This window comes from Falco cherrug, chromosome 1 (assembly GCF_023634085.1).
Source record: "Falco cherrug isolate bFalChe1 chromosome 1, bFalChe1.pri, whole genome shotgun sequence".
Taxonomy (NCBI): domain Eukaryota; kingdom Metazoa; phylum Chordata; class Aves; order Falconiformes; family Falconidae; genus Falco; species Falco cherrug.
In genome coordinates this window covers 23,542,851-23,562,333 of record NC_073697.1, presented here as the reverse complement: position 1 = coordinate 23,562,333, position 19,483 = coordinate 23,542,851, and the positions used below count along the sequence as shown (strand labels likewise).

Here is a 19,483-nt window from a genome sequence, read left to right as displayed (position 1 = left end):
TGCACATTTTGGATTGTTATTAGAAGTAGCTTTTGAATTATAATGGATTAAGAACAGTATTTTAAGCACCTCTGAGTTGGGTCTCCCTTCAGAGTCAAGAGTTGACTTTAAAGATTCCCATGTTACGAAACCCCCATCCTGAGATTTGATTCATCAGTATAGCATTTTACACCTATAAGAGCTATAAAAGAAAAACCCCACAACTTTAGTCACCACCGTTTTAAATGCAACACCGACAGCTGGCTTTTCTCCTCAACAGCCAAGCTCTGCTTTGTAGTTGTTTCTATATTGCAAACAGGGCTTCCCAAGTGCAGTCTGCTGCAAACTTGACTATGGCAAACACTTCTCTTTCTGTTTAGGTATGTTGGGAAAGAATACAAAGATGAAAAAGGACTTCTTCATCATTTCAGTGATGTGGAACGGCAAATGACTGCCCAGTACTACGTGACAGAATTCAACAAAAGGCTGTATGAGCAAAAGGTTCCTACCCAAATCTTTTATATCCCATCTGCAGTACTCCTGGTAAGAACTGTATTTGGATTTTAAAATGCTAACAGTTAGGCCACTGTAGCTGACACGCTGTCATTCATGTGATCTTACCTGGTAGCTGCATTGGCTCATTTCAGGACAGAAGACATCTACCCGCAGAGCTACAAGTTCGTGGGTGCACTGGCAGAATAGATGCCATGTACTGTTAAAAGTCAGAAACTCACTTGTCAGTGAAGCCCAGGAGTTACCCAGCCTTTTATATCACCTAACAGTACATGAACGTCTATTTTCAGGGGTAGTTATGAAATCTGAGCAGTGAAGTTGACCCATTTTGAGCACAACAAAACATCTAAACTTCACTAGAACCCAGCAAGTGAGGTTCTTGCAGAAAAGTTGATTCACTGCAGGACAGCTCTGAGGCCTTTTCTGCAGGATGCTGAATTTCAGGAACACAGGAGTCAAAAGTAGCTGCTCGTAACTCATCAGGACCAGTGCCCTGATATCACAGGCAGCAACACTGCGTAATCCCTTTTTATGCTCATTAAGCCCTATCTTAAAAGCAGCTGTGGGGTTTTTTTGTGTTTTAACCTTCATGAATTCCAAAAAGAAATCATTCCAGAGCTGCTCTCTTGGTGTCTGGAAACTTTCTGCTATTTTTTAACTTAAAATCAGTCAATTTATGTTTATTGTCTTTCTCACAACTTCTTTGAGGCCTAGATTTAAGGAAGGAGCAGCAACAACATCCCCTCGTAGCCTCTGTTCTCCAGGCTAGGGAAGCCAAGCTCATTTTAGTGTCACCTCAAGACACAGGTCTCTCTTCCCTGTTCATCCATGAAGCCCTGAGCCTGCTTTACGTTGAATTACCATTTCCTAAGTATTAATGACAGAATTGCACCATGTTCCCCCAAGACTCTTCCACAGCTTTTGCAGGGGCAATAGGAGTCCTTACCCTTAGCGAGACCTGCATTTTTCATCACCGTATCACACTGACAGCTCAGTCATCCTTCAAGTGGCCATCACAAAAAGCTCTTTTCCTCAATAACAACCCCTTAGCATAGAACAGGCCACCTTTAAACCAGGTTCAATTAACTTGTTGACACAACCTCACTACCAATCCAATGCCCTATAGCCCGCTCCATTTCCGCTTGTCCCTGATGGCACAACCAGTATCTCTCTCTCCAACTGTGTGGACTGTACTCAGTCACGAGAAGGAAATGCCCGTGCAGGAGCCCTGTCTGGGTGACCTGGCACAGAGGTTAATGCTGACATCCAGTCCCCAGTGGGGAAGTAAAGGATCTTTTCTTTATTCTTACACTTAACTTTCAATTTGACTTGTGTTTCAAATACGGAGAGCTACCCTCTATGGTACAGAGCTGAATTTGCTGTTTCATTATGAGTAGGTATATGATAGCATGCTATGGATATTAATATTTCTGTTAGCCATTCTGACACTGGGTATGGCTCTATGCCACTCGCTAATAAGACCTAATGAGAGTCTGGCATCAGTACTTACAAATCTGACTAAAACAGCCCTCAAAACCTCCCCCTTGTTATTTACACACTGAAGAAGGACCAGGTGCAGGTTTAGCCAAATCTTTTCAGCTTTCTAGCTTATTCTTTAGACACAGTCTCCTGAAAGAAGTTTCCTATTTGCTGGACAGGCTAGATATTTATAGAACTCACTGCCCATGTAGTTTGGCCAGTCAGGCTGATGTTGTATTGAATCTTGTTCCACCCTTTGTTCTAGCTAAATATGAGCTCCTCATCTAAACAGCCTGTGTTTTGAATCACCAGTGAGTTAACATGGACACTCCTTCCATCTGTCTTATGACGGAAAGTTATAGGAGGAAAACCAAGACTTCAGTTAGAGGAGCTTTAGCACCCTTGTTTTTACATCCCTGCTTGCATGACTCTCATTAACACGCTCTTTTCAGATACTGGAAGACAGAACTATAAAAGGATGTGTGAGCGTGGAGCCCTACATCCTTGGGGAGTTTGTGAAGCTGTCCAATAACACAAGGGTTGTAAAGAATGAGTACAAAGCCACAGAGTACGGTCTGGCCTACGGCCATTTCACCTATGAGTTCTCCAATGGAACAGATGTTGTTGTTGATCTGCAAGGTTTGTATTACAGGAAACTTCATTTCTCGTGTGTCCTCTCATGTTGCAGAATATGCTATATAAAAGACGTACTGACTCTAAATGACATAAAGGGAGGGAGGGATGTGCAAGTATATTTTTGCCTTGAGCAGTACTCTTGCTCTCCGCTGCATCACAGCAAGAGCACGCAAGCCGCCTGCTCCCTGGTGTGCCACAGCTTCATGCCATGGAGTACTCTGCATCCCATTACACTAAAACCAGTCTGCAAAGACGTGTCTTGTGGAACCATCTAAAGGAGAACCACTGAAAGAGGCTGTGGGTTTTGTCACGCTTCCCCCTTCCTAAAACTGGGAAGCCTAAGAAAAGGTCCCGTATTCAGCTAATGGCTAATTGAGCTCTTTGGTTAAGAGTTAAAAGACTCAACCTTTAGCATACAGGTATCTTTGGGATATTAATTTCATTAAATAATCATTATGTGCCTCTTAGGGTTCTGCTTTTGCTGACATAGGGTCAAACTGGGAATCACTGCAGTGACAGTAACAGAGCATGGGCTGTGCCAAGCAGGCAGTCCCGAGTACGGTCTGTCTCAGGCTGTGATATGCAATACCAAGATGTGTCCTTTCTTCCACAGGCTGGGTGACAGGTAATGGGAAAGGCCTCATCTACCTCACAGACCCCCAGATTCATTCTCTTAATAGCAAGGATGTTTCACACTCCAACTTTGGGAAGAAAGGAATATTTTACTTCTTTAATGATCAACATGTGAAGTGCAACGAAATCTGTCGCTGCCTTTCTTTGACAAGACCCTCGGTAGAGCTGACAACGTAGACTTGCACAGGACAGTCACACAAAGAATGGTGCAGAAGCTGGGCAGTATATTATCCTACACACCTTTAGGAGCATATTGTCTCCATGAGAACAGAGACACTGAGACAATACCCATGTGAGTTGGGTCAGTCATTATCTCCACAAGTTTGGCAAGTTCTGGCCTTTGCATCCAGGCTGGTAATACCATGTTACCAACTTGTGTACCATCTGAACCTTGTGCACTTATAGCCGTCTGTAATAATTAACAGAAGAATGTAAGAAGAGCAAGAAAACAGGCTCCCAAATTCAGCTAGAAGTGTACTACAGGACTGTATGAACTTCTAATCTATTCAGACCCAGTAAGGGGAATAGGCACCATCTGCTCTTTGGAAATGGAATATGAGATAGAGTGAGACAGAAGCAGGGAGTTGTATTTCAACCATCTGTAGAATTTTCAAAAACTTCTCTAAATGCTTCAGGGAGCAAATGGTAATGTTTTGATTTGCTTAAAAAAATAACAGTTCTTTCAGGGGGGTGTGTGTGTATGTGCATACGTGACCACACAATATCTAAACAGTTGGAAATATGGTTTTAACTTTAACAGCCAAGAAAGCTGTGCTGCTCTGCAAGGGACAAATAGTGTTCTTGAACCAAGAGATGCTTTACACGAATAATTTAGGACTGCTACATTTCACAAACTCTCTGAAGACTTTCTCAAAGAGAAGAACAGTTCTCACTTAAGGACAGCACATCTCTTCTGCCTGTAATGAAACTGTGAGCACCGCAGATTTGGTGAGCAATTCCATAACTGATTCCCACAGATAATCTTACGGGACATGAGTGTAGCTGCTTGTACAAAGGAGCATTTCTGGGGGGAGTCCAGCATCTAGTAAGCCCAGAGAAAGCAGCCTCAGTGCCAGTTTTGGTTCCAGCTGGGCAGGCAAATCACCCCCCTGCCTCCCTTTGAGCCTCTGTCATCCAGCCTCAGAGAGCTGTGAGGTAGAAGATGTTCACAAACGAGGGGTGCCTTTCTCAGCCGAATTTCCAGCAGAAGCAGACAGCAGGAGACTTGCAGTTCACTGCCAGTGGCAAGGACGACGCATCCGATGGGTTGTGCCTCAGTGGTGGTGGAGGCACAGCCCGCAGAGCTTCCAAGCTGCTGAACATCCCAGAAAATACATTAATGAGAGTAAAACAGATGCCCAGTAATACTGAAGCGATACTTACACACTTCCCCTACCAACAACCCACACCAAGATCCTGATCCTCCCACCCCACCCCACTCATAGAGCCAAAGACTACAAATTTGTACTTCCATGACGGGAGGTTTTCTTGACAACTCTGCCTGTGCTGGGAACACACTTTACTATCACACGTGCAAACAGCTGCACATAGTCCATGAACTCCAAATTTTAGCAGTATTTTTGTTATTCTTTGTGCTTGTTCTTGAGCACACTTGGAGAGCCCCTGATTTTTAACACCAGGACCAAACAGCCTGTGGTGTGTATGCTGGCCACATGCTTCGGTAGTGCCTGCCTGGGTTAGAGGCAGCTGCAGCCTTTTACTTTTTATGAAACAATCTTCTTTTTTTTTTTTTTTTTTTTTTTTTGGCGGGGGGTGTGTTGTTTTGTTATTTGGGTTGGGTTTTTTTTAACCACAGCTTGCAATTCATTCACGTGACCTACATGTGACACCTGCAGCAATTCACGTACCGATAAGCGCTCGGCCACTTCCAAGAGACCTAACTGCTGTTCTGCCACAGCAAATTTCAGAAACATGTAGAGGAAAGCAATGCCCTCCCAACTTTGTGAATTCTAGATGAATAGTTGAAATCTTTTTTTTTTGCCCTGCACACTCTGGCTAGCTGAAAAGAGTAAAACCTTCTGGCCTGGTCAGATGACATATACATGCACTGTGAAGAAAACAGCCATAAAAAAAGAGGGGATGGAAGCTCCTCATTCTAATGCTGTGCCCCTTTTAATGCTGAATTAAGCCAGGTGGGACGTCTGGTTGAAAAAAAAAGCCACCAAACCCAAAACCTATTGGCAATATTACCCAAATTCAGACTATGATGAAAGAAGCATGTTAGAATAGGCGGACTAATGCATTTTAGTCCTAAAAAATTCAACTGCCCATTTTACATCTGCTGCGGACAGACTTCCAATGAGTTACTTGGCCAGGATAAGCAGCCTTCAACCTTCATTTCCAATGGGTGGTTAACCTGCGTGGGCTTCCAGGAAAACGCTTGTTTCAGCCTCTGTCAGGGATGCAGCGCAGATTTTGTTTAAAAGCAGAGGGCATGTCTTTGCATTTACAGGTTGCAGTGATCTTACGTTCTTCCAGCACACCTTTACTAGTGTTACTAGCCTAACCGGCAGGAGAAAAACTATGAGAAAGTTCAAGCAACGGTTATACGTATTCCCCTTAATAGTGCCACGTAGGACTGGAATAACACACAGAACTGGGGCTAACATTTGTCTCTGCCTCTCCAGCAAAAAGAAACTATCAGAAGACCTAGAGTTTACTCTTCCAAGACCATGGCAGCACCTCCAGAATGTGTGTGTGCGCACGCATATGCGTGTGCACTCCCATGTGTATTATGTTTGAAAAATGGTAAGCAGCTTTCCCACTCCATCAGCAGTGAAAAGTTGCCTTAATTTCAAATTCTCCTCTTCTCCTCCAAAGCCCTGATGTGCCACTGCCCCTGTGCTCAAAGGCTGGGATCGTTTCTTTGGGGAGATTTTCTTGATGAGAAAAGGAACACAGCATCAAACTTCCACAAAAAGATGGGTCCCCAACAGAGAGTTAGCTTTAACAAAACCATCCGCTTTTGTTTCTGCAGCCAGCAGAGTTTTTTTAGGCTTTTGTTCCTGCTTTTTAGCAATGCTATTGTTTTCTAGGTGATGTTTTTGCCGAGTTGTTTGGAAAGATGCCCTATCACTGCACCGACCGATTAGAACTAGGTGTAAAGAGGGAGAAGCAAGAGAAGAAAAAAAAAATTAAATCTCTTTATTATGGTGCATAAACCTTCAGTGTTGGGGATCTGGGCAGCTGCGCAGGAAGAAAAATGCATTCAAAAATATAATGCTAGTGTGAATAATCCTTTCTCGAATGCTGCTTGCAGACTGCGTCAGCTTTGTCAGGTGAACTTGAACTGGGCCATCAGATTTGCTGCCGTTCCCATTGCACACTGTCTATCACCCCGGGGCATTCACCATCTTGACTGTTGTTAAAAGCGAGCAAACAATCCATCATTGAGCCGGGGAGTCACTCGCTCATAGAAAAGTGAAATCGGCATGTGACGGTACACTCGGCCCCAGTGTTTTGCAGATTAAAGTGATACATGAAAACTCACGTGTTACTGGGAAGATTAAGTCCGTTATCTTGTTCTGCAGCCAATAAAGGACGGCCTTGTCCGCAGCAGTGGGGAAATGCTGGCTTTAACCAAGTGACAAACGCTGTGCGTGCATAGCTTCATGCTCCGGCAAAAGGGAGCACCGAGCTCTAAAGGGGAAACAAAGCTAGTTAGCAAGATCTCGGGAATTAATAGGCAGCGGAGATGCTGTGTTAAAGCCTCTCTGCAGAGGCTTTCCCTTCTCTATAGAGACAATTAAAAGCAAAACAAAACCTCCCGGACAATCTCCGCAGAACAAAGTGTGCTAATGCGCTGCCAACAGCTAGCCCCGCAGTGTCTGCTCTAACAGCACATGCAGTTTCAAGACCCCTGAAAAGTGATGCCTTTTCCAGCGTGTGCCTCTTGTTCAAAGAAAGAAAAGAAATATGTATTGAGATACGCTCCTGAATAAATCCATCTGTGGGATTTTGTAATATTTTGATTTCTTCCTAGTATTTGCATTTAGCAGCTGATTTCTTTTGCAGCCTACACTTTACTAAAGTTATGGTTACTCACAGTTATAAGTTAGTATCAAGTGTCAGCTTGTCCAGTTCGCTGTTAAAGCAGATATCATCATATTTAACCCCGTAGCTTCTACTGGTCCTACTCTTTACAGGCTTGGGCACAAAATCAGGGGTATCAGTCCTTCACAAATGCAGGCACTCTGTCTTCATCCGGGCTTGGATACTAGAAATCCTGGATCAATGTGCTCTATAACCTCATTGCCTGAAGAACTTAGATGCATGCGTGGCCTGAAACACACCGAACTTAAATTATTGGTTCGTATTTGTGGTATAAACAGGTGATTATTGGGCAAGATAGATAGTTGACTCAGACTGATGGTGGAGCATTTAATATTGTAGCTGGAAATTTCATCTTAGAGCTACTGACTGAAAAAATGGTGTTCTGATATTTTCTCTGATTTCAGAAGAAAGTAATTTGAACCAGTGAAGACGTAGGGAATACTTTTTGCTTTTTTCCTTTTTTTTTTTTTTTTTTAGGAATTCAGTGGTTTATATTAAGTAACATTCTACCAAGGGTGCTTTTGCATCTTGATTAATCATAACACACTCCAAAGTCCAACATAAGAGCTCAGTATGACCATTAAGAGCCAGTTGCCCTGTCCTTGCTACAAAATGAGCAAAACTATATTGTGCTGGTACAGCAAAATATTATTATCTGTAGGGACATGAAGTCTGAAGAAACATTTCCTCCTCTCAGCTAAAGCACTTGAGTTTACACCCAGTGCAAGCGCTACAGTAAGTCGGGCACAAAAACGTCCCGCTCTTGACAAGGCGATGACACACTTTCCTGTCCTTCGGGGAAGATACTTGGTGAAAAGAGTTTTTTCCCGCTCACCTTTCTGCAGGCATCCAGGTAAAAAGCAGAGAGGTCTTGTTTGCTGTGTGTCATGCATTTGTGCACAAAAGTTAGTAAATTTGATATCAAGAGGGAATGAATTGATGCAACCAAAGCCCGTTAACCACAGGCAGAATGATTTTCTCACTCTTTTGCCGATACCTAACATCACTACGAAGCACTTCAGGGAACTTCTCTTACAGAAGACCCAGTGTAAAAGGGAGACCCTTGGTTACTGCGACAATGCGAGGCTGAGCCAGGCTTGCTGTGTCCCTCTCCCTTCGAGGCAGCAGCATCCTGGGCCATTCAACCCAGTGGAGAGCGGGCGCGGGGTGACCCCTCCAGCTGTGAGGCAGCTCTTGCACGTGAGGCAGCATGTCCCCACTGCCATAAACCTGACATCAGCTGCCCCGAGAGCCCAGCTGCTGGATTTAGGCATCAGTCCTTTACTAGAAAGAGCTTTTCATGGGTACTGAGGGGAAAGCTTCACGTGAGCAAGCTCAGAAAGACAGCCTGCGCTGCCAAATCGCTTCTGCTTGGCAAAACTCAGCGCCAATACTGAACACGGCAGCACCAGCCTCCTCAGCGATCTCCTTCCCACCATACAGATTGTTAGCAGGGGTGGGATTGCTCTTCCAGGCATGGGACTGGCACCCAGCACGGGACTTGTCCCAGCCCATCCTGCCCCCCGGCCAGCAGACCTGAGCACGCAGAGCTGTATCTCTAGGCATCGCATACGTGTTGGGACAAGCGCACTACTTACAGGTGGTGTGATGCACTGTTGTAACCGCTGCTCCCTTGAAACAACCGGAATGGGGATATTTACAATAACGTGTTGACCAATAACTGCCACTGTCACCTGCTGCCTTGGACAGAAGCACCTGGGTGCCTTCCCCAGCAGCCTCTCCTGGAACGGCACACACCATCCTCCTTTTTTCCACTTGGATGACATCACCTCCGTGTCCCTCTGCAGGGAGCAGATGGGGCTATGGGCCCCCACCGCCACCCGCTGCCCTGGCTCCTGTGAGCCCGTGGTGCCCCCAGCCCCGCCGGCCTGCCCGTGGCCGCCCTCCAAACGGAACTTCATCCCGTTCTTTAACCAGGACATCTCGCTGCCAAGCTATTTTTAAGATGCAGCATGTCTTTCATCAAAAGATACCGACTTACTCATGATTCAGTGATTGCCTCTGCTCGCAGCAGCGTGTGCTGCAGGACTGGAGCACCCGCAGCACTAAGGGGAGTGCACGGGTCTCGTAGAGGCAGGTGCAGCACCCCGCTCCCCCTCCCCCCCGAGGGGGTGCCCATGCAGCACGGCCAGCACCCAGGGGTGCCCTGGCAGCACGGCGATGACAGGCAGGGTCACCCTGGCTGGCACCGGCTGCCTTTCCTCCCTCGGTAACAGCCAAGTGAAGCCCAAACGGCCGTGCCGGCTACTGGGGCTGCCGTCCCCTCGGAGCAGGCCATCACGTTAATAGAGGTTGATTTGCAAACGGCGTCACCCCCCCAGTGCCCCCCTTTGCCTGACTCCCGCTTTTCTGCTCAATGGCACAGATGCTGCTTTGTGCTGCCCAGGACCAAGCAGCTATTAGCAGCAAATCCAGCGAGGGAAATTAATGAAGGCGACTACTAATAAAAGACAGCTCAGGACAGCCATACCAACTTGCTCCAAGCAGTAATTAACTTTTTTTAAAACTCATGAAGGTAAATATGCCATCAGCTTTGGTCCAGTCTCTCTTCTTTTTAATAAAAGAAGGGGGAGGGGAGGCGAGGGAAAGGGGATGGCTGTGTGTTGCAGCCGCCCCAGCAGCATCCGTATTCCCTCCCCGCACGCTGCTGGCCGCTGCAAAGCGCTGAACAACCCTCCGTTGCAGGCAGCAGTCCAAAGAATTTTTTTATCCAATCAATTTTTGAAGGCTTTATTTTAAATCTTAGCATCACAAGAGTATTAGCTCTCTTCAACCATAAACCTGACTTCGGCTCAAGGAGTCACAGGGATGAGAAGGTTGCCAGAAGGTTGCCAGACCCGCACAAATGTGGCAGCACCATAGGCTGAAGGCAGGATATATCCTTCAGTCAAAGGTATCAGTTAGCTTGTTGCTCTGTTGCTCTGCAAGAGTCTTAAGCTTTAAGACGTAAGATTTGGCCCCATAGTCAGACAAAAACCTACACCAGGTTAAAAAAGAACGAATCCCACCAGGATTTCTGTTCATGCAAGCGGGCTGCAGCACTGCGATTGCTGTATAAAAGATGGGTGCTGGAGATTTTGCCTGTATGGTATGGGAATCGGGTCTGCATGGGCCAAATCCACACATAATGGAGGCAAAATGTGTGAAGTACAAGCCCTTAAGGATTTGGGGTGTGTGATTCACACCCTCCAGGTGATGAATTCCAACCCCTGCCCCCATTCCTATGCCTCTGCAAAGCCCTGCAAAATATCTGGCGGCTCTTGACCCTACGGGCAGCCTGGCACTTCACAAGATCCTGAATTGCCACTTCACATTCACTGGGACACCTGCCTTTATCCCAAACACTGGTCTGCAAGGGCAAGCCCGCGCTGCCACCCGGGCAGCTCACGCTGCTTGGTTCCCTGCTGATGCGATGGGCTGAGGCCAAGTAGCTCCTTTCCACCGTGGACCAGCTTGGAGGTGCCACTGGGTGCAGCTGCCGAGCCGCTTGCTGCCGAGGCGGGCTCGCCTGCTAAGCTTTCTAGCCTGCCTTGAAAAACACCGGCTTAGATTCATGTCACCGTTAGCCTTGCTCCTGGCGCACTTTTATTCCTTCACGCTGAGTTTATCTGATTACTTCAGCCAAGGGAAACAGACGGCCTGTTGACATCCCCAGAGAATGCTCAAAATGCCCCCTCCCCAGGCAGAGAGCGGCCTGCAGGACAGGCGGGAGGGGGGGCAGCAAGTCGCAAGGGCTTGATGGCTGCCAGGCAAAGCAACACCCCAAATAGCAGCAGAAATACTGCAAAGCCGGGGGCCCAGGGCGCTGGCTGCAAAGCTGGGGGTCCAAGCGCTCCCATTGTCTAGGAGGGCTGGGATCTGGGATCTGGTTCTGGTCCTTTCCCGAAATCAAACTGGGAAAGAGGGCTTTGCCAGGCTTCCGCAGCAGCTGAGCGCCTCAGGGCTGGAGTTGTGACTGTGTGAGGCTGGGATGCGCTCCTGCTGGCAGTGCCGGGAGCGCTGGCATCCCCTACCAACGTGCGGCCTTCTCAGCAAGGCCAGGCCGACCTCATCCCTTCCCCCACCAGGGCCGTGCCCCTCTCCACCACCCCCTAACTCGCACCACTTCTGCCACCCATGTCCTCTGGTGCCTGGAGGACACGTGCCCTGTCCCATGAGAGCATGGCAGGGAGAGCGAGCCGGGCACAAACCCAGACATCCCCAGCCACCTGCAGCCCCCCGGGCAGCACGGCCGGCATCCCCCCCCACCCCCGGGGGGCTCCTGGCCCCCCAGGACCTCCCCTCACCCCATGGCTGGAGCAGCAGCTGCCACTCGTGGCTCATGCCCCCGGGGTGCCAGTCCCCTTCCCTGACATGTAGCCCCACTGCCAGCTCCCCGAGCCCCCAGGTACCGAACCCCCTCCCCAACTCATTGTAACCCCTGCACTGGTCGGGGCTCTGCGAGGTGGCTGCGGAGAGGGGACGTGTGATAAAAACATGGCAGAGAGTGCAAGGGTGGGCAACAGGACCCTCGGAGGCTGGAGGAGCTCGGCTGCAATGGGAACTGAGATGGTGATGGCCCTTCCCCCAGCAGCTGCTCTGAAATACTTCTGAAACATCATCAAAATGAAAAGGTGATATTTTTTTTGGAGAGATCTGCTTAAAAGCTTTCGCTGTCTTTCGGCATTAAATCAGTTTAGGGAGAAGAGACTATGAAATTCCCATCTGAGGAGTATGAGCCCGAAATTTGAGGACTAGCCCCACTATGTACAAAGCAAGCAAATGAAACCAGTGAAAGGCCAAGTCCCCGAGGAGAAAGTAGTGAATTGCAAAAAAAAAACAAAACAACACCAACCCAACCCCAGCCTGTGGGGAAAGGCAGAGCCTGAGGCGAGGCAGTGGGAAGGTGTGTGCCCCACCGACTTCTCCAGCCTGAAATGATGAAAGGCAAAACTTGCCTTGTCGGCAATGGAAATGAGAGGGTTGGGGGGGAGTTAAAGGGCAGCCGGGGGATGGAGCAGAGCGCTGCCAGGCTGGGGACCGCCAGGGGACTGTCTGTCCCAAGGCTGAAGGTGGCAATGCGAAGATTGCGTGGGGTCTTGCTTTTCATCTGCAGAGAAACATGCACAAAAATAAATTTTACAAATATTTTGGGGTGGGCTCTCATTAAATCTCCTTGACGGGCGTACGCACTTTCCTAGAGGAAGCAAGAAAAGATGTATCTGTTTAATATCCCAGATGACCAGTCCTTTCAATTACAGCAACATTAGGCGATAACTGATGTACCCAGTGTCAAAAAAACAGCCAGTGTGTGCTTAATTACTTAATGTCATACACATTTCAATAACAGAGTCATTAGGGAGCACCACAGGATGGCCCGTAGCAGGTGAACCCTCATCTGGTTCTTTCCCAGCATAACGGCATTACCTCTTCACCATCAGGATACCCAAGTATCACTGTGGCAACAAAATGATCGAACCAATAAAACCCGAGGAGCAATGGACCCTGAACCCCAGCCCGAGGCACCTGAATAAGGGTTTAGGAAATTTGCTTCTTTAGTGAGACCCTTCATGCTGAGCCTCACTGTCTTCAGCTTTACTGAGAAAACTCCCTAAGTTGAATTTTCAGCCCTCCCAGGTCTTCTGCCTTCATTTTGAATCTCAGTGAGCATCAGCGAGGTGCCCGAGCCCGAGTGGCCAGCTCTCTGCCTTGGCTTGTAGCATTCGCCTAGGAGGGAGGGCGAAAGCTGTGCTTCAGAGCCGCCAGCCAGATGAGGGCTGTGTCAGGGGCGCTCTTTTTAATTATGGCAATACGCTGAAAGATTTATGTCTGACATGAAAGCAAGCAAGCGCAAGCCCTTGGGGTGCGGCTGCTGTCACACCGGCACTAGTTTGGCTTCTTGTCGCTATTCTTATGCCAAGGAGGGCTGTAAACCCCCTCGGGGGCCATAGAGCTGCCCCTCCAGTGCTGACGGCACAGAGAAGCTTTTATGCCAAAATACAACACACAGAAGGATCATAAACACGTGTTATTATGGCAAGGTGCTGCCATGGAAACCACCTCCAGGTTTTCCACTTCATCTGAAGAGATGCTTTCCCATCCTTCATCCCCTGGTCCACTTCCAGGTTGGCTGCGATTGTCTCTGCAGCCACGGGCTGATTTCCCGATGCTCTGGGGAGCCACAGCTCTGGTCAGGGCAGGATCTCCCACCACCTCCAAAAATCAGTCTTCAGAAAGAAAAGAGGGAAATAAAAGAAAAAAAGGGAAGAGGGAAATAAACTCCTTCAGGTTTAGAGGGAAGCAAGAGGGGAATAAACTCTTTTGGCCACAGTCAAAGTTAAAACTGGGACGTGGGTGAATGGGAACGCGGCCTCTCCAGCTGACCCTTGGCCAGAACTGCCTCCGCCTCCCGTCTCCTCCAAGGGCATCTCCAGCCGTGCTGGCAGCCCTGCCCAGGGACCAGGAAAGTTTGGCTTGCATGGCTCCCACCCTAAACCCCGCACTCAGCCGCAGAACATCCCTCTCCTGGCCCTCACGCCCCATCCTCCCACGCTACTTGTGCTTTTTCCCATGGTGGTTCCTGTTGCCGTGGCCCTGGCAGGATGGGTAATGCTCCTGCTAACAGGGTCTGTACCTGGGATGGAAGGAAATACCTCCAAGGATGCTGAAACGGGCAAGACCCGGCGTCCCTCCCTGGGGACTGTTGGAGAGAGCATCCTGGTGCTGAGCCACCCGAGCCGTCCCTCCGGCTCCTGCCTGGCTCTGGCTCGCCACCAAGGGAGCAGAAGCACGTCCCATCCCTCCCGGCCTTTGAAGAGCCGAAGGCACCTACTCCAGCGCCTCTTAAAAGCACGAGAGAAACGGGGAAGGACAATGAGACCCGACCAGAAAAGACGGAGAGGGCGAGCGAGGCACTAGCCTTCTTTTTGGCATTCCTGGAGTTTAATCATTAAAAGGGGTCGTTAAAAGAGAGCGAGAGTGAAAAACCCGCTCCCGACGGGCTGCCCCACACACTGCCAGCGGATTGAAAGGCTCCCTCTTGTTTTGTTCCTTCTGGCCCGTGGCAGATTTGGGGGACACAGCTTCATCTTGCTGGCCACATCAAAGCAGTGATTATGCAAATGCGCCCACTTTTTTTTAAGGAATTATTTATCACACAATAACCCCCCTGCCAGGGGGGGAAACAATAGATCAGGCTAGATAGCGCTGCTCGCCCGAGGCTGCGGGGCTGGGGGGAGGCCGAACCCCCGCACGTTTTATTGGCCTAACCTAATTTCACTAATTCTCTTTTCACACGTTTGTGGGGGTTTTTTTCTCCCCCCTCCACCCACCCACCCCCACCCCTTTCTGGGACGTTGCTCCCAGGATCCAGGGGGCACCGGGTGGGATTCATGTGCTGCACATTTTATTTAATTAATACATTCAGGCGCCTCTGCCGGTTTTTAATGATTTCCAGGTGTTTGTACCCAGAAGTCACAAAGTGCTCCCGGGCGCATGGGGGCAATGATTGAGGGGCCGTGGCGGCCTCCAGCATCTCTCCCCCCCCAAGTCGTGACATCCCTGGCCATGTGCTGTTGGTACCCACGCTGAGCACGGCTGCCTGCCATGACCGAACTCAACCCCCTGGACTTGCCTGTGCCTTGAGTTTCATCCACCCCTCAGAGAGACAGAGAAACTGTTCCTCTTTAAACCCATGCTGCTTTTTTTTTCTTGACTCAGTAACATTTCTTTCCTACAGCCTTGTCTGTGAAATCCAGGAGCCATCAGCCTGAGGTGCAGTGAGCAGTTTATCCATCCATCCATCCATCCAGTGTTTGCTGTGCAGTGTCTTCTGTACAAAGAGGCACAAGTGACACTGTCGGTAAACTTCCACCAGACTGACTTTATATATATATATATACACACACACACTGTGCTACCAGCCACATGAGGAACCCAAGACCAGGAATGAAACGCCACGACAAGAGGCAGCGACTGAGCCATGTGCATCTTTCTGATGGTGCCCATCCCCTCTAAAGCCAGCCTGCGGCTCCACTTGGCTGGAAACCCAGGAGATTTTCCTTGGTTCGGATCCACTTCTCTCCCTGCTCCACCCCCACCCCAGTGGTGAGCTGCCATCCCCAAGAGCTCAGTCTTACTCTTACTCTGCAGAAAAAAGGGGGGTTCTTTTAAGAAGTCAAAGGAAATTTCCAGAATTGAACTGCCCGTCAGTCAGCCTGCTGGGGCCACAGCAGCTCCGGTGGCCCTGAGCGCTGCCATGGTTCTGCCTGCAGAGGTGGCTGTCACCAGCTACCTGCTGGGGGGGGGGGGGCATTTGTCACCCCAAGGCCCTGCGAGCTCCTGCCACATCCTGGCTTTCACCAGGGGCAAGGATGGGTGCCGGCCACCGGCACGTAAAGCAGCAAAAGCAACAACCCGAAAGTTATGAAAATTAGAGATTTTTATTTATATTTTATCACAAGAACAATCCCTTTGCTCTTCAGTTGTAAATACATACTGGAATAAACTCTGTAAATTATACAAAAAAATACATCTTTTCCATGAAATCTGTCTTTACAATAAATAAATGTGAACACGTGTGTGGCTGATCGCTGTAATGTTCCGTGTCTGTTTAGGTTTTCAGTCTGTTGATTTATTTTTAATCTCCTGAAAGAAGGGGGGAGTTCCTCGTCCCCTAAAGGTCGAAATAAATAATGCATGAGGGGGTCCCCCCCCTCCCCATGCCCCGGCTCCCCCCCCGCCTTTCCTCTACGGTTTTTTTTTTCTTTTGATAGAGAGTTCAGCCTAAATTTCCACGCTTGCATTCAGCCCTCACAAAGCCTACAAATTATACAATGACTTCTAACCCGGACCCCTAGCAAAACAATTTATTTTTTTCCCCCCTTCCCACCCCCTCCCCGCCTATAAATCATAAGGGACAGATGGCACGGGGGGGGGGCGAGGGGATGGGGGACACAAAAGCCCCGGTGACAGATCTGGGAAACGGGACAAAGTGCACATCGGCGAGAGCAAGCAGGTTTGCTTTGGCAGGTGCCGCCGCCCCGGCCGCCCTGGGAAGCGGGCAGATGGGGAGCCCCGGGGGGAGCCCCGGCACCGCCGGGCCGGGCTACAGGCAGCGCCGGGGCGGCGGGGCGGGGGCGAAGCGGCCCGGCCAGTGCTCGGCGTCCGAGGCGGAGCCGGCGGGGCTGGCGGGCGATAAAGTGCAGGCGTAGGGGGAGGCGGAGGGTGCGGGGCTGGCGGCCCCCCCGCTCCAGGAGGAGGCGGGCGAGGGGCTGCCCTCGACGGGGCCACCCCCCCCCGGCCCCGCCGCCGCCTCGGGGCCGAGCCGCGCCGCCCCTGCCAGCCGCAGGGTCTCGGTGAGCGCCCAGATGTAGTTGTGGGCGAAGCGCAGCGTCTCGATCTTGGTGAGCTTGGCGTCCTCGGGGAAGGTGGGCAGCACGTCGCGGAGGGCGTCCAGCGCCGCGTTCAGGTTGTGCATGCGGTTGCGCTCCCGGTTGTTGGCCTTCAGCCGCCGGCTCCGCTTGATGCGCTGCGCCGTCTCCGCCGTGCGGGCCGGCCGCGGGGCCCCGCGGGACCGCCCCGCCCGCCGCTTCCCCTCCGCCCGCCGCAGCCCCGGCGCCTCCACTGGCCGCGCCGGCGAGGCGGCCCGCAGCGCCCGCAGCTGCTGCTCCTCCTCCTCCTCCTCCTCCTCCTCCTCCGCGCTGGACGGCAGCGAGGGCGAGGGGGCGGGCGAGGCCAGGCCCAGCAGCAGCAGCTCGTCTTCGGCCGGCGGCGCCAGGCTCTCCGCCTTCACCAGCATCCTGCCGCCGGTCGGCACCCCTCGCCCGGCCGGCCCGGCCGCGGTTTAACGGTTCGACGGGGCGGGCGGGAGAAGGGGAGGGGTGGCGGGGGGGGGGAGGGGAAGGGAGGGAGGGGGGGGGCGCGGCGCTGGCACGCGCCCCGGGGCGGCGGCGGCAGCGGCGGAGCTGCCCGGGGCCCGGCGGCTGCGTGTCTGGCACACGACCCTCCTTAACACCCCTTATATACCCCGCGGGGAACAATCAAACCTGCCCCCGGGGCCCCCGCGCCCCGCCCGCGCCGCCCGCGCCTCAATGGAGGGCGCCGGGGGCCCCCCCGGGGCCGGGGCCGCGCCATTGGTGCCTCGCGCTCGGCTGGAGCGTGCCGCTAATTTCTTAATGAATGGCGGGGGGGGGTCGCGAGGCGCAGCTGGCCAATCAGGGTGCCTCGCGCGCCACGCGCGCCGGAGCCGGCTCCCTTTCAGCCTCTCATTGAGGGGCGGCGGCGGCACCTCCCGCCCCGGTGTGTGTGTGTGGCGGGAGCGGGGGGGTGTCCCCAACGCCGGACCCCGCTCCCTGGGGGGCTGCGGCTTTTTTGGGGGGGGCCGTGGGGAATAACGGGCCGTGCTAGGAGCGCTGCGCTCGCGGCACCGCAGCCCCACGCCGCGCTGCGGGCCGGGGGCCGGGGAGCTGCCCGGCGGGACGGGACCGGGGGCGCGGCTGATGCCGGCTGGGCGTGAGCCAGCGGCGTGCCCGGGTGGCCGGCAGCGGCCTGGCTTGTGCCAGAGCCAGCGTGGCCAGCAGGGCCGGGACAGGGACCGTGCCCTGTGCTCGGCACCGGGGGCTGCACCTCGCACCCTGCGCTCGGCCCCTCGCTGCACGGGGGACACTGAGGGGCTGCAGCGTGCCCAGGGATGGGCAGGGGGCTGGGGAAGGGGCTGGGGCACAAGGCTGCTGGGGGGTGGCTGGGGGTGCTTAGCCTGGAGTGGGGGCAGCTCGGGGGGCCTGACCGCTCCCCACAGCTGCCTGACAGGGGCTGTGAGGGGGGGTCGGTCTCTGCTCCCAGGGAACAAGCGACAGGACAAGAGGGAACGGCCCCAGGCTGTGCCAGGGCAGGTTTAGGCTGGATATCGGGGAAAAAAGTCTTCAGGGAAAGGGTGGCCCGGCACGGGCACAGGCTGCCCGGGGAGGGGGCGGCGTCACCACCCGGGGGGGTTTAACACACACACAGATGCGGCGCTTGGGGCCATGGTCAGCAGTGGGCTCGCTGGGCTCACAGCTCCTTCCCAACAGACATGACGCCGCGCTTCTCTGAGCGCATCTGCCATGGTTTGCAGCCCTGGGGGATGGCAGAGGTGGGTGCTGGAGGGAGACCCCTGCGGGGACAGGGACAGCAGAGGAGCTTTGGACGGCACACAATGAATACACAACTTTTCCAGGGTGGGGGGAAGCTGCCTTTGTGGCTGCCAGCAGTGGTACCGCTCTGCCCTGGAGGCAGCGTGCCCCTGGGATGCATCTGCTCCCCAAGGCCGGGTGCTGAGGCACAGCCCTGGGCTGCCCTTGCCCCTTCCCCTCTGTTTGCAGCAGGTTCTGTGAGGAGCAGAACAAGCCTGAGGGGAGAACAAGCCATGTCCCTCCGTGGTTTGGCAGTCGGGAGAGCCGTGGTCCCAGCACATGGGCTGCGGTCCTTGCTCAGAGCTGTCAAACGCAACTCTTGGACACAACATAGGCTCAAGAAGACTTTAAAAAAAAACAACAACACAACTTGTCAATCCACCGGGAAAGCCTTCCCCACCCCCCTCCCCACTTCTCTTCCAGACCACCCTCTGGGGCAGAAAGCCCCAGTGAATAGCTGGGCCTGGCGACATGCCCCTGGGGTCAGCAGGCTCACTCTGTCTGATAGACCCACGGGGAAGGAACGACGGGGAAGGAATGACGGCGAGGATGTACAAAACAAAAACCGGAGGGTGGAGTGGTGTCCTCCCCGTGTGGGAACTCCCTCACTGAGGCACTTTCGGGGAGTCGGGTTTTGAAACAGAATTTTAGTGGTGAAAAAAGCCCAAAATAGACGAAAGAGTTAAAATCTCAGCCAACTTCTCGCCCTGCACTCTGCAAACACGCACATGGCTCAGTCCCTTGCTTGTGCTGAGTTTGTGGCCTGTCTCACTCCCCACGAGAGCGATCGCAGCCGGGCGGCTGCCTCGAATGGTGCTCGGTGTACTCAAGGGTTGGCTTTCACAGCCTGGCTCCGTGTGCTGCCGTTCTACAGCCAAGGACTGTGACTGGATACGTCCTCCTCTAACATCAGTGGCTGCCCACTACGATGATTTAGCCGATCTATTAGAAAATCTCTGTGAGTCTACTCTCGCCTCCTTTTGAAAAATGGAAGATCT

General features: G+C 52.1%; 2 protein-coding genes across 2 annotated transcripts in view; one reads left to right on the top strand and one right to left on the bottom strand.

Moving 5' to 3' along the window:
* The window catches only part of ALPK1 (alpha kinase 1), a 48,577-nt gene extending 43,585 nt beyond the window's left edge, over window positions 1–4,992 (top strand). The window contains exons 12-14 of the mRNA XM_005435211.3: window positions 360–522; window positions 2,424–2,610; window positions 3,221–4,992. Coding sequence (XP_005435268.1) covers window positions 360–522; window positions 2,424–2,610; window positions 3,221–3,417 — 547 coding nt within the window. The 3' untranslated portion in view covers window positions 3,418–4,992. The remainder of the gene's footprint in view (window positions 1–359; window positions 523–2,423; window positions 2,611–3,220) is intronic.
* A 10,719-nt stretch (window positions 4,993–15,711) lies between these two features.
* Window positions 15,712–17,164, bottom strand: NEUROG2 (neurogenin 2). The gene has a single exon (XM_055715886.1). It carries the CDS (start codon window positions 17,111–17,113, stop codon window positions 16,421–16,423), a length of 693 nt encoding a protein of 230 aa, XP_055571861.1. The 5' UTR covers window positions 17,114–17,164; the 3' UTR covers window positions 15,712–16,420.
* Between the last annotated feature and the right edge of the window lie 2,319 nt (window positions 17,165–19,483).